The sequence below is a fragment of the Lonchura striata genome, chromosome 15 (assembly GCF_050655825.1).
Source record: "Lonchura striata isolate lonStrDom1 chromosome 15, ASM5065582v1, whole genome shotgun sequence".
In the NCBI taxonomy this organism is placed as follows: domain Eukaryota; kingdom Metazoa; phylum Chordata; class Aves; order Passeriformes; family Estrildidae; genus Lonchura; species Lonchura striata.
This window is the reverse complement of record NC_140717.1, coordinates 16,017,926-16,042,457: the sequence shown is the minus strand read 5'-3', so window position 1 is coordinate 16,042,457 and position 24,532 is coordinate 16,017,926. Positions and strand designations below refer to the sequence as shown.

Below are 24,532 nucleotides of genomic sequence, written 5' to 3'. Positions count from 1 at the left end.
AAATTGAACAAAATGTGTTCCATTTTGGCTCGCTTTAAATTCCATCCAGGAGAGAAAGAACACAGTGCATCCACTGAAATACAATCCTCAAAGATGATCAGATCAGCCTCTCCAAGAAGCAGCATTGGGTAAAGCTCTGAATTTAGTCAGCACAGTGGAAATCTCTGAGGAGCCTGGGAAGAGTCCCAGCCTGGGGTTGTTGTCATAACTGGTCTTCATAAAAGTGTATCCTTAGTTTTAGCTCTTTTCCCACATCAGCTGGGAAGCCTGCTGGGGTTTGGGTGCATTTTGGGATTCTCTGATCATTTGCTGAAATGTTCCCTTTTTTTCTAGTTGCACTCTCCAGCAGAAATGGTCTGTGCCAGACTTCCTCTCCTCGAGCATTATCCCACAGGAAGAAATTCTGCTCTTTCCCCTCCCCACCAACACTGAAGCTGGTGCAGCATTCAGGGCTGCAGGAGTAAAAGCTCTCTCAGCATCCCCTGGATTTGTGCACTGCTAAGAAATCCCACACTGCTCTGCAGCTCTACAGGAAATTGAGTATTTTCCTGTCTCTCTCAATGCCAGTGGTCTAAGGAGCTTGCCTTACTAGGACACACAGTGGAATCTGCACTACCTTTCCATGCAGTGGCTGGTTTTGTAACTAACTTTACAGGAATTGCATCAATTCCCTTTGCAGTCGCCCCTCTTTGCATTTCTGCTGTGTGGAGTTCCCTGAGACAGCCCTGGGACCCGGGGAGGGACAGCCCCCAGTGCCCCCACAGTGTTCCAGCCCAGTTTGGTAACCTTCACAGCAAGCTCCATTATCTGTAATTCCTGCTTTAGCAAAGGACAAAAGGAGCTTCCCACTGACATTCACAGCAAGGTAGCAGTATAGCCAAAAATTAATTCCGACTTTTGCAGTCCTCTGCTCCCTGCTGCCCTTGTTCATGGGCCCCATCCCGAGCTTTGACCTTTCTTTCATGCCTGTCTTTTTAATAAACAGAAAATACTTCTGGTGTAGTGTTTCCCCTTTCAAGGAGTGATCCCCTTCAGGTTGGCTCACGTGCTGCTTTGCCCTGGAGGAAATGCAGGGTGCTCCTTGAAGGGAGCTCTGGGAGCCAGTTCAGGCTGTACTTACAGCCTCTGCTTGCCTTTGATCTGGCTGTGTTTGTCCCCCTGTGAAATGGGGCAGTGCACAGTGAGCCATGTCACAAAGTGTTACTGAGCCCCTGGAACTGCTGGGAAATAACCTGAAATCTTAAGGCAAGTGCAAATGATTAATTCATTATTAAATCCATCATCCCACCCAATCCTCTCTTTGAAGGAGCCTTAATCCAAGGTTTTATTAATATAAAAGCAATTATATTCCTGGCTTATCAGTCATGTAATGAACATTTCTGTTCCTTTCTTTGCTGCAGTGCGGAGGGACCCGCCTCTGAAATCATGCAGATTGATTTTGAAATTGAAGAGCTGGCTGACCTGCCCGAGACCCAGCTGATCACCTGGCAGGTGGAGTACCCTGGAGACACCACATCCGACCTGGGAATCTCCAAGATCTACGTCAGCCAGAAGGAGCTGGTGGGAGTTCTCCCCTTGGCCATGGTAAGGCTGTTGGGCATTGTGCAGGGCTTCAGCACTGTCCTGCACGCCAGGGTCTGCCAGCTGGGAGGGCCACAGGAGACCTGGGGCGTCAGGTCCTGCCCCGCGGGGACAGCACAGCTCCCCTGGGAGCCATCCTGCTCTCTGCCTGGTTTCTGGGGCAGAAGCTGAGCTGCTGGCGTTTCCCCTGCTCAGAACTCCTTCCATCCCAGTACATCTCTGCCCTGCACCAGGAGTGCTCTTACCTGGGGCTGGGCTTCCTGGGTGACAGGTTTCCCAGACTCTGAATGCTGGCTCCGTGTGCATGTGAGAGTGAGAAAAGAAATAACAGGGATGGCATGAGCTCTGGCTGGTTTGGGTTAGCTGGGGAGCACGAAATGCAGCACGTAGCCAACTGCCTGTTCTACAGAAATGCATTCCAACAGGTGCCCCGTGGGCACACTGAAAACTACAGTTCTTGAAAATTGCCTGATCCTTTAGCCTTGTTTTACCTAAAAAATGCCTGTTAGATCCCCACATTTCACCTACAGTCAGCAATTCATGCATTTCCTCCTCTCTCCCTCTCCCATTTCTCTGTTGTTAGGGTCGAAGCACACTCGTGTGAGGTCTGGCTGTGCCTCATTTCTGTTCTTGGGCAATCTGTTAGAAAATATTGACATTGCTATTTAGCGCTGAAAGAAAAACAAAAATCAATCTCAGAGCATTTAAAAAAATGTAACCTGGATGCTTGCCTGGTGCTAGCAAGTTAATTATGCCATTGCTGAAACGGAAGGTGTTCTCTGCTCTTTCAGACTCCCAGAACTGGCTGCTCTTGTCATTTGTACTTACCAACTTCCCAAGTAGTCGGATGCTGTGATTCTTTATTTCACCAAACCCACGTTTTCTCTCTGGTGCCTTCACTGCAGGGTGTGTCTGAGAGCTGGGCTGGGGCTGGCTCACAAACGAGAGCTGTGTCACCCCTCTGCACGGCTGCTTCCTCCTGCTGAGGAGGAGGAGGCACTGGGAGCTCTCTGCTGCTGTGCTGGCAGGGCAGGAGGTTTCACAGACTCACAGAATATCCTGGGCTAGGGCAGCAGGCCCAGCTCTGCTGTCAGCTGGGCCCTGGAGCACAGGCACACGAGTTCTGGCTGAGGGATAAGGCTGTAGAACAATCAGATTTATGTAATGAGAGCTGTTGGGGTTTCTGCTCCCTCCATACATAATTGAAAAGATAAAAGGTTTCCTCCCCAGTGGCTCCAGTGGTGGCAGGAAACCACAGTTCTCCTCACGTGTGCCCACGAGCCACAATTGCTTTATTATCAAGTGATATAGTGGCAAAATATAGTCCCAAGAACAAAAATAGCTTCTGCTGGCAGCTGCTACAAATCAGCTCACTCTCTTAATTTCCATTAAAGATGAAGAAAAGCCCATTCTGCAGCCCACAGAGCGCTGTGCCCAAAGGTCAGGTGCAGCTGCAAGGCCATCAGGAGATGGTGTTTGCAAGGCAGAGGTGTGGGGAGAGCGGGGAAGGAGAAGGCAAAGCAGATGGCAGCTGGGAGCCGTGTCCCCACGGGCTGCGGGGCCAGGAGGGCTCCAGGGCTGAGAACCCCCAGACCCCCGTCCTGCTGCGCTCTGGGCTGGGCAGGGGCTGCTCAGTGCAGCCCTTCTCAGGCTCCAGCTTGGACTGCTTTGCTGCTTCACTTTCCCTGTCCTTGCAAAGCCGGCTTGTAATTTGTGAATTAAAATAAAAAATGAAAAAATTCTCCTCTTCCATTTAGAAAGAAGCACAATGGCAATAATGTGTTATTTCTCTGGAATAACAGGGAATAGCAATAATATTTTGTGACCTGCTGGTGAAGGGGCTGAACGAGCTTGGCTGAGCTGTTAGGAACAAGGATCCCCTCACCCTGCAGCTCCTGGAGGTCAGCAGCCTCCAGGGAGGGATGGTGGTGGAGCAAAGAACATTTTCCACCAGTGTGTGTGTTTCTGCAATGCCACCCCAGCTGGGACTGTCTGAAACACGGGGGAACACTTGTTCTGTAAGGTCAGGTCCATCACTAGCTGTAAAGAGTGGAGGTCTGTATGTGTTGAACAGAAACCTGCTACAGTGCACAGCGTGCAGACATGAAATATCATGTTTGAAATGGTATTTGCTTAAAAGCTCTGTTTTGCTGTGTCCTAGCATTGTCAAAGCAAGGCTGACCTGACCCATTCTCCTCCTGCCAAGGAACACGCTCCTGCCCTCAGACCCATTAGACACATTTTGGCTTCTCAGAAGTCCTATTTCTGGCAGTCCTATTAAGTAAATTGTATCCAAAACCTCAACACCAATTTAACATTATACCTTCTAGATAATTCATTGTTTCAACCTGCTCCTGATGTTCTTTTTAAAACTTTAATGAGTATGTTGACAGGAAGTAAACTGTTCTACTTACCATGAGCATGAGAAGCTGTATAAGCAGGCCAGGTAAATAAATAAAATCAGCTGTGGTAGTAAAGAGGCTATTTATTATAAGGGAAACTTTATTTGTACTACAATTACTTCTAATAATTACAGGGATCAGCTGTCACAGCAGTGGCTGGTGCTGATGGATTTTGTAAATACCCTTTTTTATTGGTGCCCTCACAAATCCATGTACCTGGCACATTTCACTGTCAAACAGAGCTGGGGCTGCCCAGTGCCATGCTGGGGCTGCTGCAGCTCCTCTGCCCATCCAGCCCGAGCTGACCCTCAGGGTGCCTCTGGCTGAAACTGAGCTTTTCTGGAAGGTGAGCCTCCCCCTGGGAGGGATGGAGAGGAGCAGATTGGTTTTGGGGGGATCTGCTTTTGGCTGGGAGCAGCCCGAGTTCTGCCTGGCAGCAGAGCAGTGAGGATCACATCAGCCAAACCCTCTGTCCTACTCAAATTCAATCAGGGAATATTCCTAAAGACTTCCACTGACAGCTTTATGAAAAAGAGAGAGATGTCTAGAGAGTAGATAAAAGCTTTTACCTTCCTAATTCATAGCTTTTAAATTGCAATTACAGCATTCGGCAAGTTTTCAAATATTTAATTAAAATGTTACCCAGTGCTGAAAAGGAGCCTTTTTAAATCAAAATGATTAGTGAATCACAGATGAAATCCACTCCTAAGAAAAGGAGAAACCATTGGATCATTGTGATGTTGCCAGCAACCATTTTCTTTTCAGAAATACATCCTATTGCTTCCTGAAATTAGACAGATCAGGGACTTCAAATTTCACACCATAGAACAGACGTGCCATTCTCCCAGTGATGTCTCAGCACCCACCAGTTCTGATTTCGAGTCACCTTTCTGGGAACTAGACATCCCAGATGATGTCAGAATGCCAGATGATGTCTCTTGCCAGCGTTGTCTGAGTGTTCATGTCCTGGGAATGTTTTGTTCTCTGTCTCAGAAGATGCAGGCCAGGCTTTGGTTCTGTTTCCTGGGGTTTTTGTAGCGTTGGTCAGGGTTTGTTCTCTGCAATGGCACACACTTGTCCTGTGACTCAGTGTCACAGCCAGATCCTTCTGCTGCTCTGTTCTTTCAGACTGGAGATTTTATCCTGATGGCTGAAATTCTGACTGTCAGTCCCCATGATGAAACTTCTCACTGTAACATATCATTCCATTTCTTTTTTAGGGGTCCTTGGGTTTATCTGCTGCTTCTGTTTAATAGTTCAAACTTCTCTATGGATGATGCCTTCCCAGCTGATATCAGCACATTTGAGTAGTAGTGTGTTCCAGGGTCATTCCTGCCAGCAGGAAAAGCACAGCTTTTCCCTGCCTTATTTCTGGGATATTGGAACAGTCTGATTCTGGAATGGTGCTGTGGCATTCCAGAGGAACAGATTGTCCCCCTGGCTCTCCCAGCCCTGCCTGCTCCAGAAATCTCCCTTATGGATGCTCAGGCAACTTCCACTGCAAGGACCTTCGGTGTCTGTGCAGTGTGGGTCTCAGAGCAGATGCTGTTCCACAGCCTGCAACTGCAGTCAGCAGCACAGCTGGGGGCAGAAAGTGTTTCATTAACGTGGAAGAATCTGAGGTGCTTCAGGAATTAATTGAATCACTGGGATCTGAAGCTGCTAGACATTTTTCCTGTACGTAGATGTTAATTATTGAGGCTTTCTCTGACCTGTGGCGTTGGCACCTCTCTGTGCCCAGAGGATGGAGCAGGCACGGCTGTGGCAGCTCTGGTGTCCAAGAGGTGAACGTCCTCACAAGAGAGCAGGAACAAGCACGGGGGTGTTTTCCTCACGAGTTACAGCCTGAGAGAAATGGCTTTGCACAAGAGCTGCTCTTTCTGAAGTCAGTTACATGTGTTTTCTTTGATTAGACTGAACTGGCTTTGAGACAAGCCCAGTCCTTCACCCTGACACTCTTGCTGTTGCTCTGGAGCTATGGAATGTAGAAGGACCAGGAAAACACAGCAGATCTGAATTTAGAGCAGGTTTCACCAGAATGTCTCCCTCCTTCATGACAATAGACACAAGATTTAGAAATCCTGGCCTGTTTTCACACTACTTTAAAGCCACTGTTTTTACAAATGTTCTGAGTTTAAAACAGAAATAATTGGGTGCTGAACCGAGTTTTTTTTGTTTCTTTCTTTTTTTTTTTTTTCTCCTGGGGATTTAAGATTTTGAAATTATTTATTTATGAGCCATGAAAATCTCCCCAAAATGGATTTTAACAAGTGTGTAATTGGATAATTTGACAACCGGTAAGCTGAAGCCCCAGAGATCAGGAATTACACTTCACCACAGAATAGTGGTTCTTCATGTAGAATTAATTAGATTTCCTCTAGATTACAAGTAGTAAGAAGAGTAGTCAATTAAGAGAATTATTCCCTGACTTTTCCATCCCTCTTCCAGGCAGTGGATTTAAGAATTCCTTTTGCTATGTGAGATGTCCTGAGAGGCAGGATGGCAGAGGATGGGGACAGTGGGCTGAGGAGTGGCCGTGGCCCAGGAGAGATGGAGCTGAGGTGTGTCCCCCTCTGGGGGGGATCGGCCCGGGGCTGGGGGCTGGGGGCTGCTGTGTCCCGGAGAGGAGAGGGGAGGAGGGGACGGAGCTTGGGCAGGGGCGATGATGGAGCTTGGGCAGGAGGGATGATGGAGCTTGGGCAGGGGGGATGATGATGATGGAGCTTGGGCAGGGGGGATGATGGAGCTTGGGCAGGGGGGATGATGGAGCTTGGGCAGGGGGGATGATGATGATGGAGCTTGGGCAGGGGGGATGATGATGATGGAGCTTGGGCAGGGGGGATGATGGAGCTTGGGCAGGGGGGATGATGGAGCTTGGGCAGGGGGGATGATGATGATGGAGCTTAGGCAGGGGGGATGAAGGTGTTTGGGCAGGAGGGATGATGATGATGATGATGGTGGTGGTGCTGGTTTGGACAGGTAGGGATGATGATGATGATGATGATACTGGTTTGAACAGGCAGGGATGATGATGATGATGATGATGATGATGATGATGATGATGATGATGATGATGCCTGGAGCACTTCAGGCCCTGAGCTCTGGGGTGTCTCAGGGGCTCCCAGGAGCAGCAGGGATGTGCCCGAGGGGAGAGGACATGCCCCCACATCACCCAGAGATCTCAGAGTTTAACATTTCCTGAATGCAGAGAAGATAGATTTTATAACAGCACATCTGTGTCACTTTTATTGTGACCTTCAGAGAAGGGATGAGGAAAAAGTAAAACAGGAAATCTGTACAGCTGAGATTTTGGAATACCTAATGTTGTTTTATAATCACTGATGTCATTTCTAATTGTGAGGAGAATACAAAAACCCCAACAACTTCAAAATGTGGAAAGTGCTCATTTAAAAAGCTTGGCATTTAAAGAGACTAAATTATAGGCATATAAGAAATGTAAATGTTAAATAAAAAAGTCTGGTTCTTTTTTCATACCACTTACTAGTAGTTCTATCATAAAATAACAGAATCACTACCCTGGAGTGGGATTCTGCAGAATTACTCCCCTGGAGACACAGGAGCTTCAGTTCAAAGTGACTTTTCCCTGCAATGCTAAACTTCTATTTCCTACACCCATCAGCTCAAACAGAGGGAACATCAATATTGAAACCACTCTAAACCTGGCCTGAAAATCAGCCCAGACAATTTGAAAATAACTTGCTGGACTTTCAAATGTTCCACCTGGCTGTAAAACCCAATAATTGTTGTGTTACATAGAAATATGAAACATAAATAGTTCAATAAAGACAACACACTATAGTGATGAGACTTTCCATTGTAATTCAGGGTAAAAATTCCAAATTCTGGCTGTAATATTTGTGAGGCAAACCAGCTTTGAAATTAAAAATAATTCTCCCTGTTTCAGTGAAATGAAGGTGTGTTGTTTTCACATGTGTATTTTCTCTTTGATCTTAAAAAGATGTCAGAAAATGGAGTTAAGTTTCCTTGTCAGAACTGGTACAATCTAATATATGTATATAGCTCTTTGCTGATAAGGTGATAACAGCAACTACTAAAAAAAGTGAAAAGCTTAGACATGAGGGGGAAAACAAAGCATTTCAACATTTAAAACAGAGAGGAAAAAAGCTGAACATATGTAAAAATATGTAAAAGTATACATCTAATTTTGTGGTAAAGAGGAGCAGAAAAGAACAGATCTGTGCTGCAGCTGGCATCCAAAAACCACAGCTCTCCTCCTTTGGGGACTCGGCTGGGCAGAGGCACTAAAAGCCAGATTTTATAGGTTATGGGTGTGTTTTCTGTTCTGTGGTCTGGCAGATGAGTTATGAATTTCTTCTTGTAAAAAATGTAAATGTTTTAGGCTTGGCTTTCTGAAGCAGTTCTGAGCTTTGTGTCTGTCCCTCAGCTTCTATAGCTGGAGAGGGAAGTCTTCAGGAGGAGGCAAAAGTGCAGTTCCAGTTATCTTCATTTCTGATTTCCCTTTTCCCATATGAAAGTGGGAGGAATATAAAGAATATCCCTGGCCAGATCACCCACCTGGCACCCCAGGGCAGAGCAGGTGCTCTGCTCCTGTGCTCAGCTTCTGTATTTCCAGATTTACAGAATGTCTTGTTCTTTCTGGAGTGGAGGCAAGGAGGCACTTTAAAGTTCAACGATTTTTAATAATGGTTTGGTTCTCCTTCCTGGGAGAACTTCGTTATCCACATCTTAATTGCAAGAATGGCTGCTGCTGCTGCCTGAAATCAGTTTGCAAACAGGAATCTCCTGGGGAAGGGCTGAGCAAGGAGCCAGGCTGTCAGCAAAGCCGTGCTGCACGTCTGGGGTGTGTGCCTGAGCTCGGCCATTACCCAGGCAAAGCTCCTCATGCTGTTCCCCAGCTGAGGAGGCAGCTTGTCCCTAAAGCACTTTGGCTGTGCAAACACACAGCTCTGCTCTGGAGCTGGTCTGGGGTTTCTTGCTGCTTTCCATGCTGCTGAGCAGTGTGTGTGGCTGAGGGCTGCTGTGCAGGTCTCACATCCCAATCCCCACACTGGACAGCCTGAGAGTAACAACTCATTTATTCTTAAAACAGCCAGGGTATTGATACGTAGCCACAACAGAGCCATGGTGTTTAAACCCAGACTGCGTGTGGGGATTTGATGGTGTAAAAAAAGCATTTGCTACCTCTGAGAAACCGCCTGACACTGTGGTTGTCACAGGCTCTGGACAGGACCAATTCCATAACTGAAAGCACGGCAGAGAAAAGCACTGATGTGGAATCACACCCTGGGAACAGGAGGTGCAGAGTCAGGATCAGGGACCCGGCACTCCTCCCCTGAGCCTGCCTCGGTGATTCTGGCCCAGCAAAGGCATTTCCACGGGCTGGCCCTTTGTACATCCCCTCCTCTCGTGTGTCAGGGCTCCCTGGGGGCTGCTCCTCTCTCCTGAAGCAGTGCAGGTCTTACTCAAATTACCTGTGTCAAACAGCTTGAGCCCCTCCAGCAGAAATGTCACCAAGGCTGCCGATGGGAGAGGAATTTGGATGCTGTGATAAACTGAGCACACTGATTGCCTTACCTTCACACCAGTCTTCCCACTGCCTTCTGCTGGGAACTTCATCCCCAGCTGGGCTTCCCCTGGTGGAATTTGGTCACACTTCAGTCTTTGCCCTACCTGGGACCATCCTCAGCACGGGATGAGCATTTCTGTGTCCAGCTGCTTCTCAGAGTGCTCATGCTGGAGTGGCTCCAAGCCAAGTCCCATTGATACAAGGCTGTTTCTATCAGAGCATTAAGAACAAAGATTGTTTAGGTGTGCCAATTATGATAAGTCGATTTAAAAAATCCATGCTGTACAGCAAGCATGGAAACACCTCATTTGTTTGCTGTAGTCAGGTGTTCAGGGGGTACCAACTCTGCTTTGTTGCCACCATTACAAAGCCTCTGCTGGGAACAATCAGAGCACCTCAGTCTCCATGACAGCTTTTTGGAAAGCAGCTTGTGACAGACTATTTAATGAAGCAGAAAGTGGAGTTGGGTTTGCATTATAGAATACTGACATGAAATCCCATTCTAAAAGAAAAAAAAATACCCTAACTTTCTAGCTCCTCTTCTTCAGATGTCTTCATTTAAATGCAAATAGCAGCTTCATCCACAATGAAATAAAAAAAGCCTCTTTTTTTTTCCCTGGGAAACAATAATGAGGGTAAATTTAAGTAATTTCATTTTTGTAATAAGATAATCCTTTTCAATGCTCATGGTAATATTATGATAAAGGTTGATTTAAAAATTATTATTTTTGAGTAAGGGAATGTATTTTTGGCTTTTGTAGAAGCAGGAATTCTGAATTCAGTGTATCTCTGCCAGATGCTGCTCCTGGGGTCAGAAAGTTCAAGGGTCTGACCTGGATTCCACTGAGCCCAGTGGTCAGATAATCCATCATATTATCTGCAACTAAGTCTTGTCCCACCTGCACTTTATTTGCTGATGAAAATGGTGGTTTGGTTCTGGTGGGATTTCCTTGGCTATTTGTGCACAAGCAGCTTTCAGCAGCCCAGCTCTGGGTGCACTTCCTAATTTAGTGACAGGACAGGGAGGTGACTGCGGGCTCCTTGAACAACTGGTTTGTCCCATACTGGCCCTGAGCAGCTCCCAGACCCCAGCCCAGACTGTGCCAGGGATGTCCCAGAGCTGCTGCTTGGATCAGGGAATATTGTGGTGCTGTTCTGACATAAAGCCTGTACCTGCTGCTGCTTGGATCAGGGAATATTGTGGTGCTGTTCTGACATAAAGCCTGTACCTGCTGCTGCTTGGATCAGGGAATATTGTGGTGCTGTTCTGACATAAATCCTGTACCTGCTGCTGCTTGGATCAGGGAATATTGTGGTGCTGTTCTGACATAAATCCTGTACCTGCTGCTGCTTGGATCAGGGAATATTGTGGTGCTGTTTTTCCTGACATAAAGCCTGTGCCTGGTGTGCCCTCTGGTCCCCTGAGAGGCAGTGATTCCTGATAAACTGCACTGCCTCCCCCTGTGTCACAAGCTTGGGGTAATTTCATCTGCAGCTCTCCTCCACACAGGTACTCCAGTCTTCTGCACCTTGCCAAACCCTCAGCAGCTCCAAAGCTCTTCTCTTAGAAAATCCCAGCCAGAAATGTCTCATCTCAGTGGAGCGAGGTGCAGGTAGATAACATGACTGCAGGAAAGGAGTTAGAGCCTGTAGGTAAGAGGAATAAGAATTTTCTACAACAGTTTAATACCCAGAACTGAAAATCTTGCTATTTAGCCATGGAAGGTCCAAAGGCAATAGGATATCATGGAATATAGATAAACAGCAAGGTGTTCCCAGCAGTCCAGAGAGCAAAATATACTTTTATTAATGTATCCTGTTTGTCAAAACTCCCATTATGCTAACAGATGTCAGGACACGTGTTGCTACAGGTCCTGAAGATGAATGTGCTCCCTGGTTTCCAGGGGCTGCTCACATCTCCCCAGATGCCTTCTGCTGTCTGGGGGGATTTTCTGTCTCAGAATAACCCAAAGGCATTTTTCAGCCACGTGCAGATCTAATAGAAATGGGTGGGAAGACTTTAAAATCAGCAAGGACTATTTTCTGCAGCTGTTATTTATGAGCAGTATTAGTTCTAAAAGCACTGTCAGCAACATGTATAGTGTTTTCTTGGTTCAATCAAGTCTGCCAGGATATTTCATGTTCATGTCAGTAATTCCTGGCTGATTCTTCAGATAACTGGGTTCTGTCATGCATTTTGAAGTCTCTCTCAGCTCAGCAAGAGGGCAGTAACACAAATTATGTCCAAGATGGTCATTGCAATATAATATAGATATACATTACCTGCATTTTGGTTTTCTTTCTATTGCAAATTTTTCCATTGTTAGATGTTAATTTGCACATTAAAGACATAGTTTCCCTTTATGAAGCCAGAAGGGTTTTCTTTGCAGTGAAAATGAGTGGCTCAATTACCCTCCTACTAATGGATAAAATGTAATTAACATTGTCTTGAGGCTAATTTTCATTTATGCTGCCATTCTGCGTAAGCTGAACATCACTCTGGAAAAAGTCAATGTGTCACTTTTATTAGCCCAGTTTGCACTTTAACACCAAGAAAATTAATTCAAGATACATTAACGTGCTCAACTTGAAATGCAGTGAAAGATCTGAGGACAGGAGATAACTGTGACGTGTCCTGTGTGAAACCCTGCAGTTTGGGGGTGCCTGATACAGGGGCTCTGTTTCCCTGGATGCACAAGCACTGTTTTCAGTGCTTGTGCATCCCCCATGGACAGGCGTTCAGCACCTGCAAAATTAAACAATAATAGCCCCAGTGATGAAGGGAGGCTGTGCTGTGATTATAGTTTTGCTCTCTCTCCGTTGGGAGCACCTTGTTCCAGCCCAACCTGTGTGGAACACCGTGACAAGCAGTGGGATGTGGTGAAGGCGTGCCAGGTGTGCAGAGGGAGATAGATAAACTCCCATGCTCTGTATCACACAGCAGAACAGGCTCTTGTAGCAAAAGCTGCCTTTAGGAGAGGCTGGACGTGTGCACAGTGAAAGCTCAGCAGCTTTACCTGAGGAGAGCAGGGCAGTGTCCTGAGAGCTCCCCCTCCCCAGAGCTGGGGCTGCAGGCAGCACCCCACCAAAGGGGGGACCCTTGCCCCATGATGGGGGCTTTGCCACTTTTCAGGCACCCAGGAGCAGAGTTTGCATCAGTTCTGCAGGATTTGGGCAATAGCAGCATCCAGAGTGAGCTTCCAACCTGCCTTTGAGTTCAGGAGTAGCTCTCCATCCATCACCTGTCTCTAGGGTGGGAAACCAGCAACAATCACAAATACATCCTGAATGCAACAAACAGCTATTACTGATAAACTTTTCCTTCTCTGCCTATTTTCAAGTGTGCTCCCAGGCACAGGCCAGGGACCAAGCCCTGTGCTCTGCATGAGCAGCACAGCGCAGGAGATGAAATCTCCCTGGCTGCTCTCGGTGTGTGGAAGGAAAACTTCTGTAGGTTCAGGAGCAGGAAACTTCCAGGCACTGCTGTGCCTCCATCTGCTGCCCAGGGCAGCCTTTCCAAGTGGCACCTGCACCTCGTGGTGGCTTTTTGGGAGCCGTGGGGAGGAGCCCGGAGCCTGCTGCCATCCCAGTCAGTGAGCCAGAAGTGGAACTCCTTAATTGCATTTTGGCAAACGCCACGGTAGCCACCAGGTATGTGGCACAGAATGAAGCTTTAGCACAGCTGCCTAATTTCAGCACATTTTCAGTGTTTCCAACTCTTTAGGCTGAGCATGTGTTTCAATGATTTAGGTCCAAGTGCATCAAATATAGGAAGAAAAGGAGCGTGAGCACTAAATCCAGAGATGAGGCATGGTTTGCACCAAAGCAACAGCTTTCTTCCTCTGGTCTGGGTTTGAATGTAGTTAGAAAAACAAATATGTTCCAGAAGAAATGCAATTGCTCTGGCATGGAATATAAATATATCTCTGTGTGTGTATGTGTGGTTAGTGACAAGGCTGTAAAAGGCCTGGCTGACAAAGGGAACACGAAAAGGCATTTTTTGTGTGTCATTCCCAGGCTGCTGCTGTGCACAGATGATGGTGAAGGGCACGTTTGCTGCCAGGCTGTGCTCCTGGCAGGGCACCCAGCCCACCTGGCCCTTCCTGTGCCCATGGAGGAGCCCTGGGCCAGCCTCAGCTCACTGCAGGCTCTGTCCCCGTCCAGCTCCTGGGGTGCACTGCCCCTTCCCTCGTGCTGCACGCAGGTTGTCAGCGTGCTCTGGACACCAATGCAGCGTGCAATATGTTCAAGAAGCAACAGGGTTTGAAATTTGCTGGAACAGTTTTGTCTGAGGTGGTGGATTAGCATTTCAAATGCTTCTTTTGTGCTAACCTCTTGGGTAAACCCTAATTATTTAAAAGTAAAAAGCTCTCAGAAATAGATGACGTTGCTAATTGAAACAGTCAAAAATGAAAAACTAATGTAAATGCTTTAAGTTAGCCCAAACAATTTGTCTGTCTGTAGGGAACGTTTCAGCAATCAGAGGTAGATTAACTGTGGGGAGGAGCAGAGGGAAACAGGGAGTCTGTAGCAACATTTACTAACTGGGAGCCAAAACTCATTTGTTCCAAAAGCTGTATAGCCTCAGTCTTTGTGTTATCTGATGGTGTGAATTATTAGTGTACATTATGGGTATCTTGCATAATTTCAGAATAGTATTCCTAGAAAATTGCATTTTATTTTCCTAGTAGGGAAAAAACCCCCCAAAACAAAAGCCAGGAGACAGTAAGAATCAAAAGGAATGTGTTACCTTTGGACACCAAATTCTGCCTAGTACTTTCAAGAAGATTAATTATTTTGAAGCAGTCTTTCAAGCTGAAGTTTTAAATTTTTTTTTTCCAGTAAACATGCAGGGTCAGAGTGGTTTTAGACAGCTCATTTAATCTGCAGCTTGAATACAAAACACAAGTTCTGCATTACCTGGCAGCCAGAGCCAGGAGGATCCATCTCAGCACGGTTTGAGCTGTGCTGCCACGGGAGATGGGAGGTTTGTGCCCCCAGCACATCTCCCTGCACCCCGGGATGGTCCAGGAGGGGAAATTATCCCTGAGCATATCTCCCTGCACCTGGGAAGGGCAGTTCATCCCCCAGCACATCTCCCTGCACCCTGGGGTGGGCAGTCCATCCCTCAGCCTCTCCCTGCAGCCCAGGCAGGGCAGTTCATCCCTCCTGAGGGAATTCAGCCACCCCAGCCCCTGCTGCTCTCAGTGCACAAAGCAGAGGGGTGATGAAATCTTGTCTCCAAAGGCCAGGCTCCAATTTATTCATTCATTCCCACTGTAAGGACAGCTCCTTCTGTTCAGAGCCTCTCTCCCTGCCTGCTGACCCTTGTTGTGCCCTGGCTCTGTGGCTGCACTGTTCCAAGCATGAGCCAAAGGCACAGCAATGGAAGCAGGGCCAAGCTTTATTCCCAGATTCCCTGGAATTCCCAAGCCCTTCCTTGCAGCCAGCCAGCCAGCACTGACACCTCTGTATCTGAACACTGAGAGTGCATCCTTCACAGGGCTGGGAATAATTAAGAATTGTTCAGAAATAAGAGGAAAAAATGTCCTGGGCTGTGCTATAGAGTTCTATCCATTCATCCTAATACAGTTTCAGAGCAAATCCCTCCATGCCATGTAAGCAGAGCTTAAAGGAAGCAGCACTCAGGATGATGCTGTAAAATGTGCTTTAATACCACAATCATTTATTATGCTCATGTTGTATCTTTCATAATAATAATAAATCTGAAAGCAAGTGTTTATGCAACATAAACCTAGGTTAAGGCAGACTGCAGAGTTTAGAAAGCTCCAAAAGCTGTTCAAAATCTCTCACAGGCTCTGAAAAAACTTAAATTCTCAGTGTAGGATTTTTTCAGTGAAAGCTGTTCCTTTCCCTCCTGAGGACAGTCTTTCCCTCAGGTGCATGAGAGGGATATTTTTATGTCCTGGAGCTTTGCTCTTTGATCTGTCTGAAAGCCTTGGGTTGCACCCAAAACTCCCAGAGCACCCAGAATCTTCAGTGCACATGTCAGAGCCTCTGGTGGAGTTTGGCTCTCGCAGGCTGTGTCTGCTGGAGGCTTTAATTGTGCTCTGCGTGCCCAGCAGTGCCTGCAATGCCACCAGATGGGCATTGCCAGGGCCTCAGCTGCTGGCAGCCTCTTGGAATGCACACTGCATTTGGCCAGAAGGACAGAAACACACCAGGAGCCCCCTTGCTGGCCCTGCAGGGATGTGTCTTCTCATTCTGGTTTATCCTTCTTCCTTCTTCAGTGTGCAGGAGCCACTTGTGTTTCTGTGCTTCCATGGATCCCAGCAGTGCCTTTGTCCCAGGCCATCCCCTGGCACCCAAAGGTGGCTCCCAGCAGTGTCCTGTCTGTCCCAGGCCATCCCCTGGCACCCAAAGGTGGCTCCCAGCAGTGCCCTGTCTGTCCCAGGCCATCCCCTGGCACCCAAAGGTGGCTCCCAGCAGTGCCCTGTCTGTCCCAGGCCATCCCCTGGCACCCAAAGGTGGCTCCCAGCAGTGCCCTGTCTGTCCCAGGCCATCCCTGTCCCCCTGTCCCCCAAGGAGGTGGCTGTGCTGGTGAATCTGAGGGCAGCTGGGCATGCAGGACACGCACTGGCAGGAGGGGAGCTGGGCTGCTGCTGTGGCTGGGGCTGTGTGGGGTGGGATTCAGGCTCCTGTGGGTTCAGAGCTCCCCTTGCAGGGCTGGGTGTCCCTTGGCATCCCTGCCAGGTCCCCGTGGCTGTGCAGGGTCCTGGTGGGCAGGGAGTGTCCCCTGGCCAGGGTGTGCCTGTGCCAGGACATGGAGGTGGGTTCTGATGGGGCACACTCTGAGGGTGGCAGCAGCTCTTTGTCACTGCAGTGACCCCACACGTGTTCCTCTGCCAGGCTGGGAAATAACTGAAAGCAAAGTTTATCCCAGGGTACATCCCAGTTGCAGAGAAATTTTCCATTTTCCCAATGGGAAATTCTCTGTCCAGGCAGGCATTTGTTGTGTTTAGAACACTCTGGTCCTTGCTCTGTCAATACAGCCTGGCAGGAGCAGCTGGCTGCTGGAACCTGTCGCTGTAGGGCACAGGAAAGCACGACACGAGCCACTGCTATTCAAGGTAAAGAAGGAGAAGGTTTATTTTCTGACTCCACCTTTTATACTTTCCCAAAGGTGACAGTGGATTGGAGGGTGAAGGTGCCACCTCTCCAAAGACATTGCACAAACCACCAGTACATCAGGTTTCTCCACCCCCATGAAGGAATGCAAAACAATATGTTGTTTATAGAAAGTTGTGTGAGAAAGTTTTCTAACAGCATGTAAACTCAGAAGGCTTTAGAAAATCTTAAGAATCAGGGCGACAGGAACCTCCCCTGGAGCTGCCCCTGAGAGCAGCACTGCACCCTGTGCTGCACCAGGGTTTGGAGGAGCTGTGTGCATCAGAGTGCCCAGCTGCCTCCAGCCCCTCCGGCCTGGCTGCAGCTGCAGCAGGGCTGCAGGGATGTCCCTGCCCAGCCTGGCTGCAGCTGCAGCAGGGCTGCAGGGATGTCCCTGCCCAGCCTGGCTGCAGGAATGTCCCTGCCCAGCCTGGCTGCAGCTCCTGCAGGGCTGCAGGGATGTCCCTGCCCAGCAGGGCTGCAGGAATGTCCCTGCCCAGCCTGGCTGCAGCTCCTGCAGGGCTGCAGGGATGTCCCTGCCCAGCAGAGCTGCAGCTGCAGCAGGGCTGCTGTGCTGTTGGGAGAGGTGAGGACAGGGAATGTCCCTGCCCAGCCTGGCTGCTGCTCCTGTCCCCACAAGCTGTGCTGGCACCCAGCACAGCCCCTGCCTCCCCAGATCATTGCTGACTGGCAATGGATTATATTTTGTATAATGAGGCATGATCGAGCCCAAGTGTTTAGCATAATGGAAGAACAATAAATCATTCTGGAGCTGTCAGCATCAGATGTGGATGCTTTACATTAGGTAAATAAACAGTGCCTCATTACAGCAGGACTTTGTGTGAAATCAGGAGGCAGGAATTGCATTACTTTGTTTCAATGGGTGATAATTATTTTAAACCATTGGAGTGAATAGGCTGTAATTCATTTGTACCTCCCTTTTGTCTGCTGCCGAAGAAGACTTGAGAAATTGCCGTGCTTGTAAGCAGTGCTGTGTGTCTGGCACTGATAAATGTATCAAACTCCGGCATGACTTTATCTGGGAAACTGATTTTGATAGCTCGCTAGGATTTAGGTCATTGGATAATTCAGTGCAAACTGCAAATCTTAATGCTATTGACAGAAGACAGAGCACAAATAGGCAGCACTTTCTATAAATCCCAGACCTGTAAGTAGCTCTCCTTTCACAGATTTATGGTAAATGTCCTTGAAAGCTGTTCAGGAAAATGAGCAGGCTGGCTCAGGATTGGCAGGTTGGCTTTTCAGATTCATGGCACCCACGTTTGCCCCTCAAGATGTGTTGTAAAAGATCTGCTTTATCAGGAACGTGGGTCTGTGCAGAATACAAACTTTGTAGGATTTACAAACTTTCTGGGGTGCAGATCTGACGTCTCCAGTGCACAGGGAGAGCTCCTCTGCAGTCACTGGGGCCACATGGCTGCCAGCCTGATTTACCTGGGACTGGAGAAGTTCCTCCTGCTCAGCTTTTTGAATGCTGAAGTTCTAGACCGAGAGGCTGAGATGCACTCAGACACCCAGGAGCATGGTTGTGTGGAGGAAAGGAGCCAAAGGAATTTTGAACATCAAAAGGAAGGGTGACATCAGGTGAAAAGATCCATGATTTTCTGGTACATTACTTGGTTTTATTTAGCTGTAATTAAAACAAACCCCCAAAACAACAACAATCTATCCTGCAAGCACACAATAAGCCAGGAGTGTCCATCTTGTGCAGAATGACTTTTGGAGTTGTGCTTTCAGAGCCTGCTCATCTCCTCCATGCTGGGAGGAAATCTGACTTGACGTGTATGATTACAGAGTTGCTTTTGTTTTGTTCCAGAAATGCAGGTCTAGCCTAGCATGAAACCCTGTGTGACAGCAGAGAAGTGACACATGTCACACCTCAAGGAGAGTGGGGACTGCGTGGCAGACACTGCCTGGGCTGCTCTCAGTCCTGCTTCCTGACGTGCTGCACTTGGCACTCCTTCAATTCAGCTGTGGAACACAGGCAAAAAAGCCTTTGCCAGCCTCAGCACCTTCTCCAGCAGCTGTAAAAATTCCCAGCACAGACGTCGTGTGTTCTGTCACTAAAACACATCCCTGGGGCTTCAGTGTCATTTCAGTGAAGCTGGAGGAAATGAATGCCATTGTTTGCTCTGTGTCAGACCCGTGGGCTGGCAGAGCAAGCTTTGCTCATCATCCCTTAGCTCCCAGAGGAGGATGCTTGCACACAGGAATCGAAGCACCCCTGGTGTGCACTGGCACAGCACTGTTCTCTGAAGTGCTCAGGGAACTTTCAGCAGGAACTTTTGTGTTCAGGCCCAGCAGTTACATCTGCACTGCTGGAATTGCTGTAATATTTTGACAGATGGAGAAATCTGGGGGTGTAAGTATCGGTATTAATCATTTTGTCAGATTTAACGTCAATTAATGCCTGTTTTTTGCTTGTTCTGTGATCCTGGAAGTTTCCTGATTTGAGATGCATATTTCAGAACTGCTCATTTCCCAGGAAAAATCAGAATAAGATTAGTAGGCGTGCAGTGTGTACATTATCTGTAATAGCTGTGCTCCCTGTGATCAAAGGCAGAGCTTTTCAATATACACTTGCACAGTATCATGATCAAGAGCTGGCAAGAATAATCTCATCAGATCCGTGTAGGCAGGGTGATAACAAGTTGTTTATAGAAATTAATAGTGTGAGCTTAAATTTTTGAGATTTTCCCATGAGTGTGCTTGACCTTTTCTTCTTCAAACACTGTCAGTTCATTTTCTGAGATCCTTTGGTTCTTCATCACTTACTTAGAGCCTGAAGACAGAGTTCAGGTGTCACCTCTTGGTCAGGTGTAACTATGGTAACAAGGCAAGAACCAAGGTTTGTGGTCTTCCAATGCATATTTTGCCTGGGGTTAATAATGTCCCCAATATTGGCAGCACTTGAAATCCCCAAGCAATTACAGAAGGAATTGAAAGAAAACGAATGAGAATATTGCTACTGATAATTCTGGACATTAGAGAGCAGCTGGGAAGGAAATGAAGGCTTGTGCTAGATGGGAAAGCAGAAGTTGGGGTTGCACTCTCTGCTTTTGTGAAGGTCAGAGATGGACAGAGATGGACAGAGGTGGACAGAGGTGGCCTGGCCCCTTTTCCTGCAGGGGTCCTGCTCAGCCCTGAGAGCCTTCAGCTGGAGCCTGCTGTGCTTTCCAAAAACAAAGGAGGGGGAATTGTGGGAATCCTTAAAATCAGAGTGGTTTGGGAAAGCTGCAAAAGGCAGGCCTCAGACACAGCAGAACTGTGATCAGAGCTAAGCAGCAGATATGAGATTTGTCAGCAGAAAAATGATACAAGAAGTATAAAGTAACTACAAATAGAACAATGGTCTGTGTACTAATGCTTGTCTAGAATAACTCCCTAAGCTACAGAAAAGTTTATCTAGTGAGATATTAGCAAGTTCTAAGCTTAGTAACAGCTCTGTGCACTGTGTTTGAAGGCTTACAAGCAGGTATTGTATTGGAAATAAGCCAGCATTGTTTTAACCAAAGGTACGTGTGCTTGCAGTGGTTGGGTAGAACTGGTGTCAATGTGCTTTTGCTGTGTGTGACTGGTCAGAAAGCTTTTACAGTAAATTCTAACACTGAGTTCTTTGTCTGCTGGCAGGGCTGTGAGCTGCTGGCACCTTCCCATTGCCATCACCATGTAAAATGAGAGTGATGCTGGAAATAAACAGCTCCAGCCACGTTCCTCAGAGCCCCGTCCCGCTGGGATTTGTGCACTGTCCCTGCTGGCAGCAGTGCTCCTCACTCCCTGTGGCCCAGCAGCAGCTGGGGAGGCCAGAGGGGCTCAGCAGAGCTGTGGTGCCTTGGGGATCTCTGCTGTGCTCCTCTTCCACAGCTCCACCAGCTCCTCTTCCATCAGTTCCTCTTCCACAGCTCCACCAGCTCCTCTTCCATCAGTTCCTCTTCCACAGCTCCACCAGCTCCTCTTCCATCAGTTCCTCTTCCACAGCTCCACCAGCTCCTCTTCCATCAGTTCCTCTTCCACAGCTCCACCAGCTCCCCTTCCACAGCCCTGCCATGGAGCTCTGGTGCTGCTGCAGCCTCTGCAGGACAAGGGGCTCCCCTCCAGGCCTCCTGGGCTCTGATTTCTGCTCGTCCCAGCAGGGATCTCAGTCCCACCTTCTGGTCCAAGTCTCAGCCATGAGGGTTTAAAATCCCCTGGTGCTCTAGGCTGCTCTGAGCAGCTCTGCTGGGAGGACCTCAGAGGTGCTGCCCCTGGAGCTGGCAGGGTTCTGGCAGGATCCCAGCAGCACTGGGAGGCTCCAGGTGGTTTCCCTGTTTTGGATTGGGGTGGGTGGTACCAGTCCCTGCAGGTGAGCTCCTGGCACTGCTCTCTGCCCTCGCTGGGTCAGGGTGGGTGCTGAGCACACCTCCTTGGGCTGCAGCCTCCAGCAGGCAGAAATACTGTTCCTGCTTCTCCACCCACCTGTGGCCTGCTGCTGAACATGGATTAAATTGTGCTTTAAGTATTACTTCTCTGATTGCAGTTGCTGGTCCTCCTCATGAAATGGTTCCTCTGTTTTGTTTGTGTTTTCAATGGGAATGCTTTGAAAATTGCTTTGGTGCTGAGGAGAGCAGGAGGAAAACATTGCTTCACGGTGAGCATCTTGAACGAGTGTTTATACCCAGAGCATCAAATTAATTTCCCCAAAGAACAGGTTGAGCTGATCAAAACCAAAAATGATCATTGGTTTTGCACATATTTGAATACAAATAATTTAATTTCAAGAAGTCGGTTAAATGCAGCAGCTCGTGGTCATTTCCATATTTCCTCAAGCACAACATAATTATTTTCTCAGACTCCATTTCCTTGGTTTTAACCATGGAATAAGCTGTGGCATCCTTTTCTCTGGCATGCAGGCAGGTGTAACCCAGTGGCTGGGCAGCGTCAGGGCACAGCCTGAGCCCTGACGTTCCTGATCTCAGTGCCTTGGGGTGCCAGCCTGGGGAGGGGGAGCAGCAGCACATCATTCCTGTGTTTGCATTTTTCATGTTTCTCTGCAAAGCTTTTGATCCTCAGTTGAACTCCTTCGAGAATCTTAATGGAAAATAGCTGAAAGCTTTAAAATGTCTAAAACTTTTGTCAGATCTTTGTAAGTTCTCAGGAATCCTTTAGCATTTGTGAGAATTGACAATCAGCAGCACTCACATACTTAGTTTTTAATACATTATATAGATATATTTATATATTTTTAATATGTGCCTCATCACAGTAGCGAGTGGATTGCATTGCAGTTGCCCAATACCCTGCAGGCTGCAGGATTGTGATCTTTTGCTAAGCACAGAGAAGCTTAGTCAGAGGTCAGAAGTGCTCCCCAGCCCTTTCAGGGTGTTTGTGGCTGGAGCAGGAGGCAGTGTCGAGGTCAGCTCTCCTTCCTCTGTGAGTCCTTTGGTTCCACACTTGGTAATTGCTGTCCAATTCCTTAAACTTGTTCTGAGCCTCGTCTCTATGAGGGCAGGGGTCATAAACAGCAAAATAGACTGAAAAATGCCAGGACGTGACTTGGATGGCAAAAGTGTGAATTTGTCCTCCCTAAAAGCAAAGTTATTTAACATAAGAAGGGCAAAAAGCCCTTGAGTGCACGGCTGCTCCTCTGAAGGGCTCAACAATTAGGATGGAAAAGCTCCCAAATGAAGGAGAGCTGATCCAACAAACACAGGAGATGAGGTTGCAGCTGGGTGATTTGCTCTGCACAGCTGCATTTAGCTAACAGGTCAAACAGGAGAATGCCCAATATTCTGAGAATAACCTTTCTAAAAATGGTAGATAGTCAAAAAAACAAACCATTTAGTTTGATCACAGGGAGCTTTACCAACCATTTCCATTAAGCCATACACTCCCAGAGGCTGTGTCTCTTTTTGAGGTGTGTGGACCTGCCCAAACCTTTGAAAGACTGACACAAACTTCTCTCTGTGGGTAAATGTGAATCTAATTACAAGGAGTTAAGGTAAAAATCCTGACATTTTCAAAGCAAGGACCAGATTCTGATGTGAATGGTCTGAGTGTGACACCCAGACCCACATCCAGACTCTGAATTTCAAGGAGCATGATCACTGAAGTTGCTCAGCAGGCAGCTCACTTTGACTGGATTTTCATGGAGGAAATTCACTTAATTACATCTGTAAAGAAGAATTTAGGTGAGTAAAGACACACAGGTTTGAAGATGTTGTGCTTTGGCTTTTTGTGCAGCCTGGGACAGTGGAGGCTGTCGGGGTGGGTCTGAGGTCCCTCCCAGTCTGGGATTCGGTGTGAGCTGGATGAGGGAGCACAGAGCAGTGCTGCCCAAGGAAAGGGGTGGCTTGGCAGACAGCAGTGCTCGGGATACCAGAAACAGTATTTCCCTAGATAATTATGTAGAATAAATAAGCCTGGTACAGAATCTGTTCACACAGTTGAGGAAAAGCAGATTTTAATTTCTCAGCATACAGTTTAATGTGAGCAGAATCTCTAAACAGAGAGTTGACATTGTTAACAAAGGTAATATTAGATTTGAATGAGAAACTTTGTATGGTTAATTAAAAATCAAAGGCACAGTTATAACAGAAGTAATTATCCAGGAGTATTAAATCAGTTGCAAGTCCGAGCCCATAAAAGAATTAATCAGGAATAATTCAATATTTCATATTGAGGGCTTATATTTTCCACTAATGCCAAAATCCATTCCATTAACCAATACAATTCTTCAAGTCTCTCTGCAAACAGGGTCCCTGAAGCAGGACAGCAGGGGAACAACCCAGTGGGAAGAAGCTTTAGTTCTTGTTTGCCAGTGCAGCTCCAGTGACTAGGGGTGTCCTGTCCTCCCTGCTCCGAGTGCCCGGGGCAGCTGGAGCTGTGCGGGCTCAGGGCTCCAGGGCCAGCGTGGGACGGGCAGCTCGGAGCAGGGCAGCTCGGAGCAGGGCAGCTCTGAGCAGGGCACCTCTGAGCAGGGCAGCTCGGAGCAGGGCAGCTCTGAGCAGGGCAGCTCTGAGTAGGGCTGTGCTCGCAGGGCAGCTCGGAGCAGGGCAGCTCTGAGCAGGGCAGCTCGGAGCAGGGCAGCTCTGAGCAGGGCTGTGCTCGCAGGGCAGCTCGGAGCAGGGCACCTCTGAGCAGGGCACCTCTGAGCAGGGCAGCTCTGAGCAGGGCACCTCTGAGCAGGGCACCTCTGAGCAGGGCACCTCTGAGCAGGGCAGCTCTGAGCAGGGCAGCTCAGAGCAGGGCAGCTCTGAGCAGGGCAGCTCTGAGCAGGGCAGCTCGGAGCAGGGCAGCTCGGAGCAGGGCAGCTCGGAGCAGGGCAGCTCTGAGCAGGGCACCTCTGAGTAGGGCAGCTCTGAGCAGGGCAGCTCGGAGCAGGGCAGCTCGGAGCAGGGCTGTGCTCGGAGCAGGGCTGTGCTCGCAGGGCAGCTCGGAGCAGGGCACCTCTGAGCAGGGCTGTGCTCACAAGGCAGCTCTGAGCAGGGCAGCTCGGAGCAGGGCAGCTCTGAGCAGGGCTGTGCTCGCAGGGCTTTTCCTCACCTGCAAACGAGGAGCAGCTGCGGGAAGGAAATGGAACTTTTCCTCCTGCGCTGACTTCCAGAGAATTGCTGGCTGCAAATCTCTGCATACACCAGATTAGGAAAGCACTTGAAATGTCCTGGGTATAAAATATGTAATTTGATGGCAAGTCCAGATTTATTTCCTTGAGGACACTCTGCTGAGACCAACGAGCTCTCTGCCAATCGTTCCGGAAGGATTAGGCATTAAACAAGAGTCACAGGACACACAGCGTGGTCTTAAAGGCATTGAATCTGAAGCAAGCATGTTCCCCAGGATATTATTACAAGAT

At 48.1% G+C, this 24,532-nt stretch overlaps 1 protein-coding gene across 4 annotated transcripts in view; it reads left to right on the top strand.

The window, feature by feature from the left end:
* Nucleotides 1-24,532, top strand: part of TMEM132D (transmembrane protein 132D) — a 176,261-nt gene that overhangs the window by 111,877 nt on the left and 39,852 nt on the right. For all 4 annotated transcript variants that reach the window (XR_013340940.2, XM_085593389.1, XM_077787272.2 and 1 more), the window contains one exon: nt 1,401-1,584. Coding sequence is in view for 3 of the 4 variants with exons in the window: in XM_085593389.1 (XP_085449515.1) it covers nt 1,401-1,584 (184 nt within the window). In the remaining variant the exon portion in view is untranslated. The remainder of the gene's footprint in view (nt 1-1,400; nt 1,585-24,532) is intronic.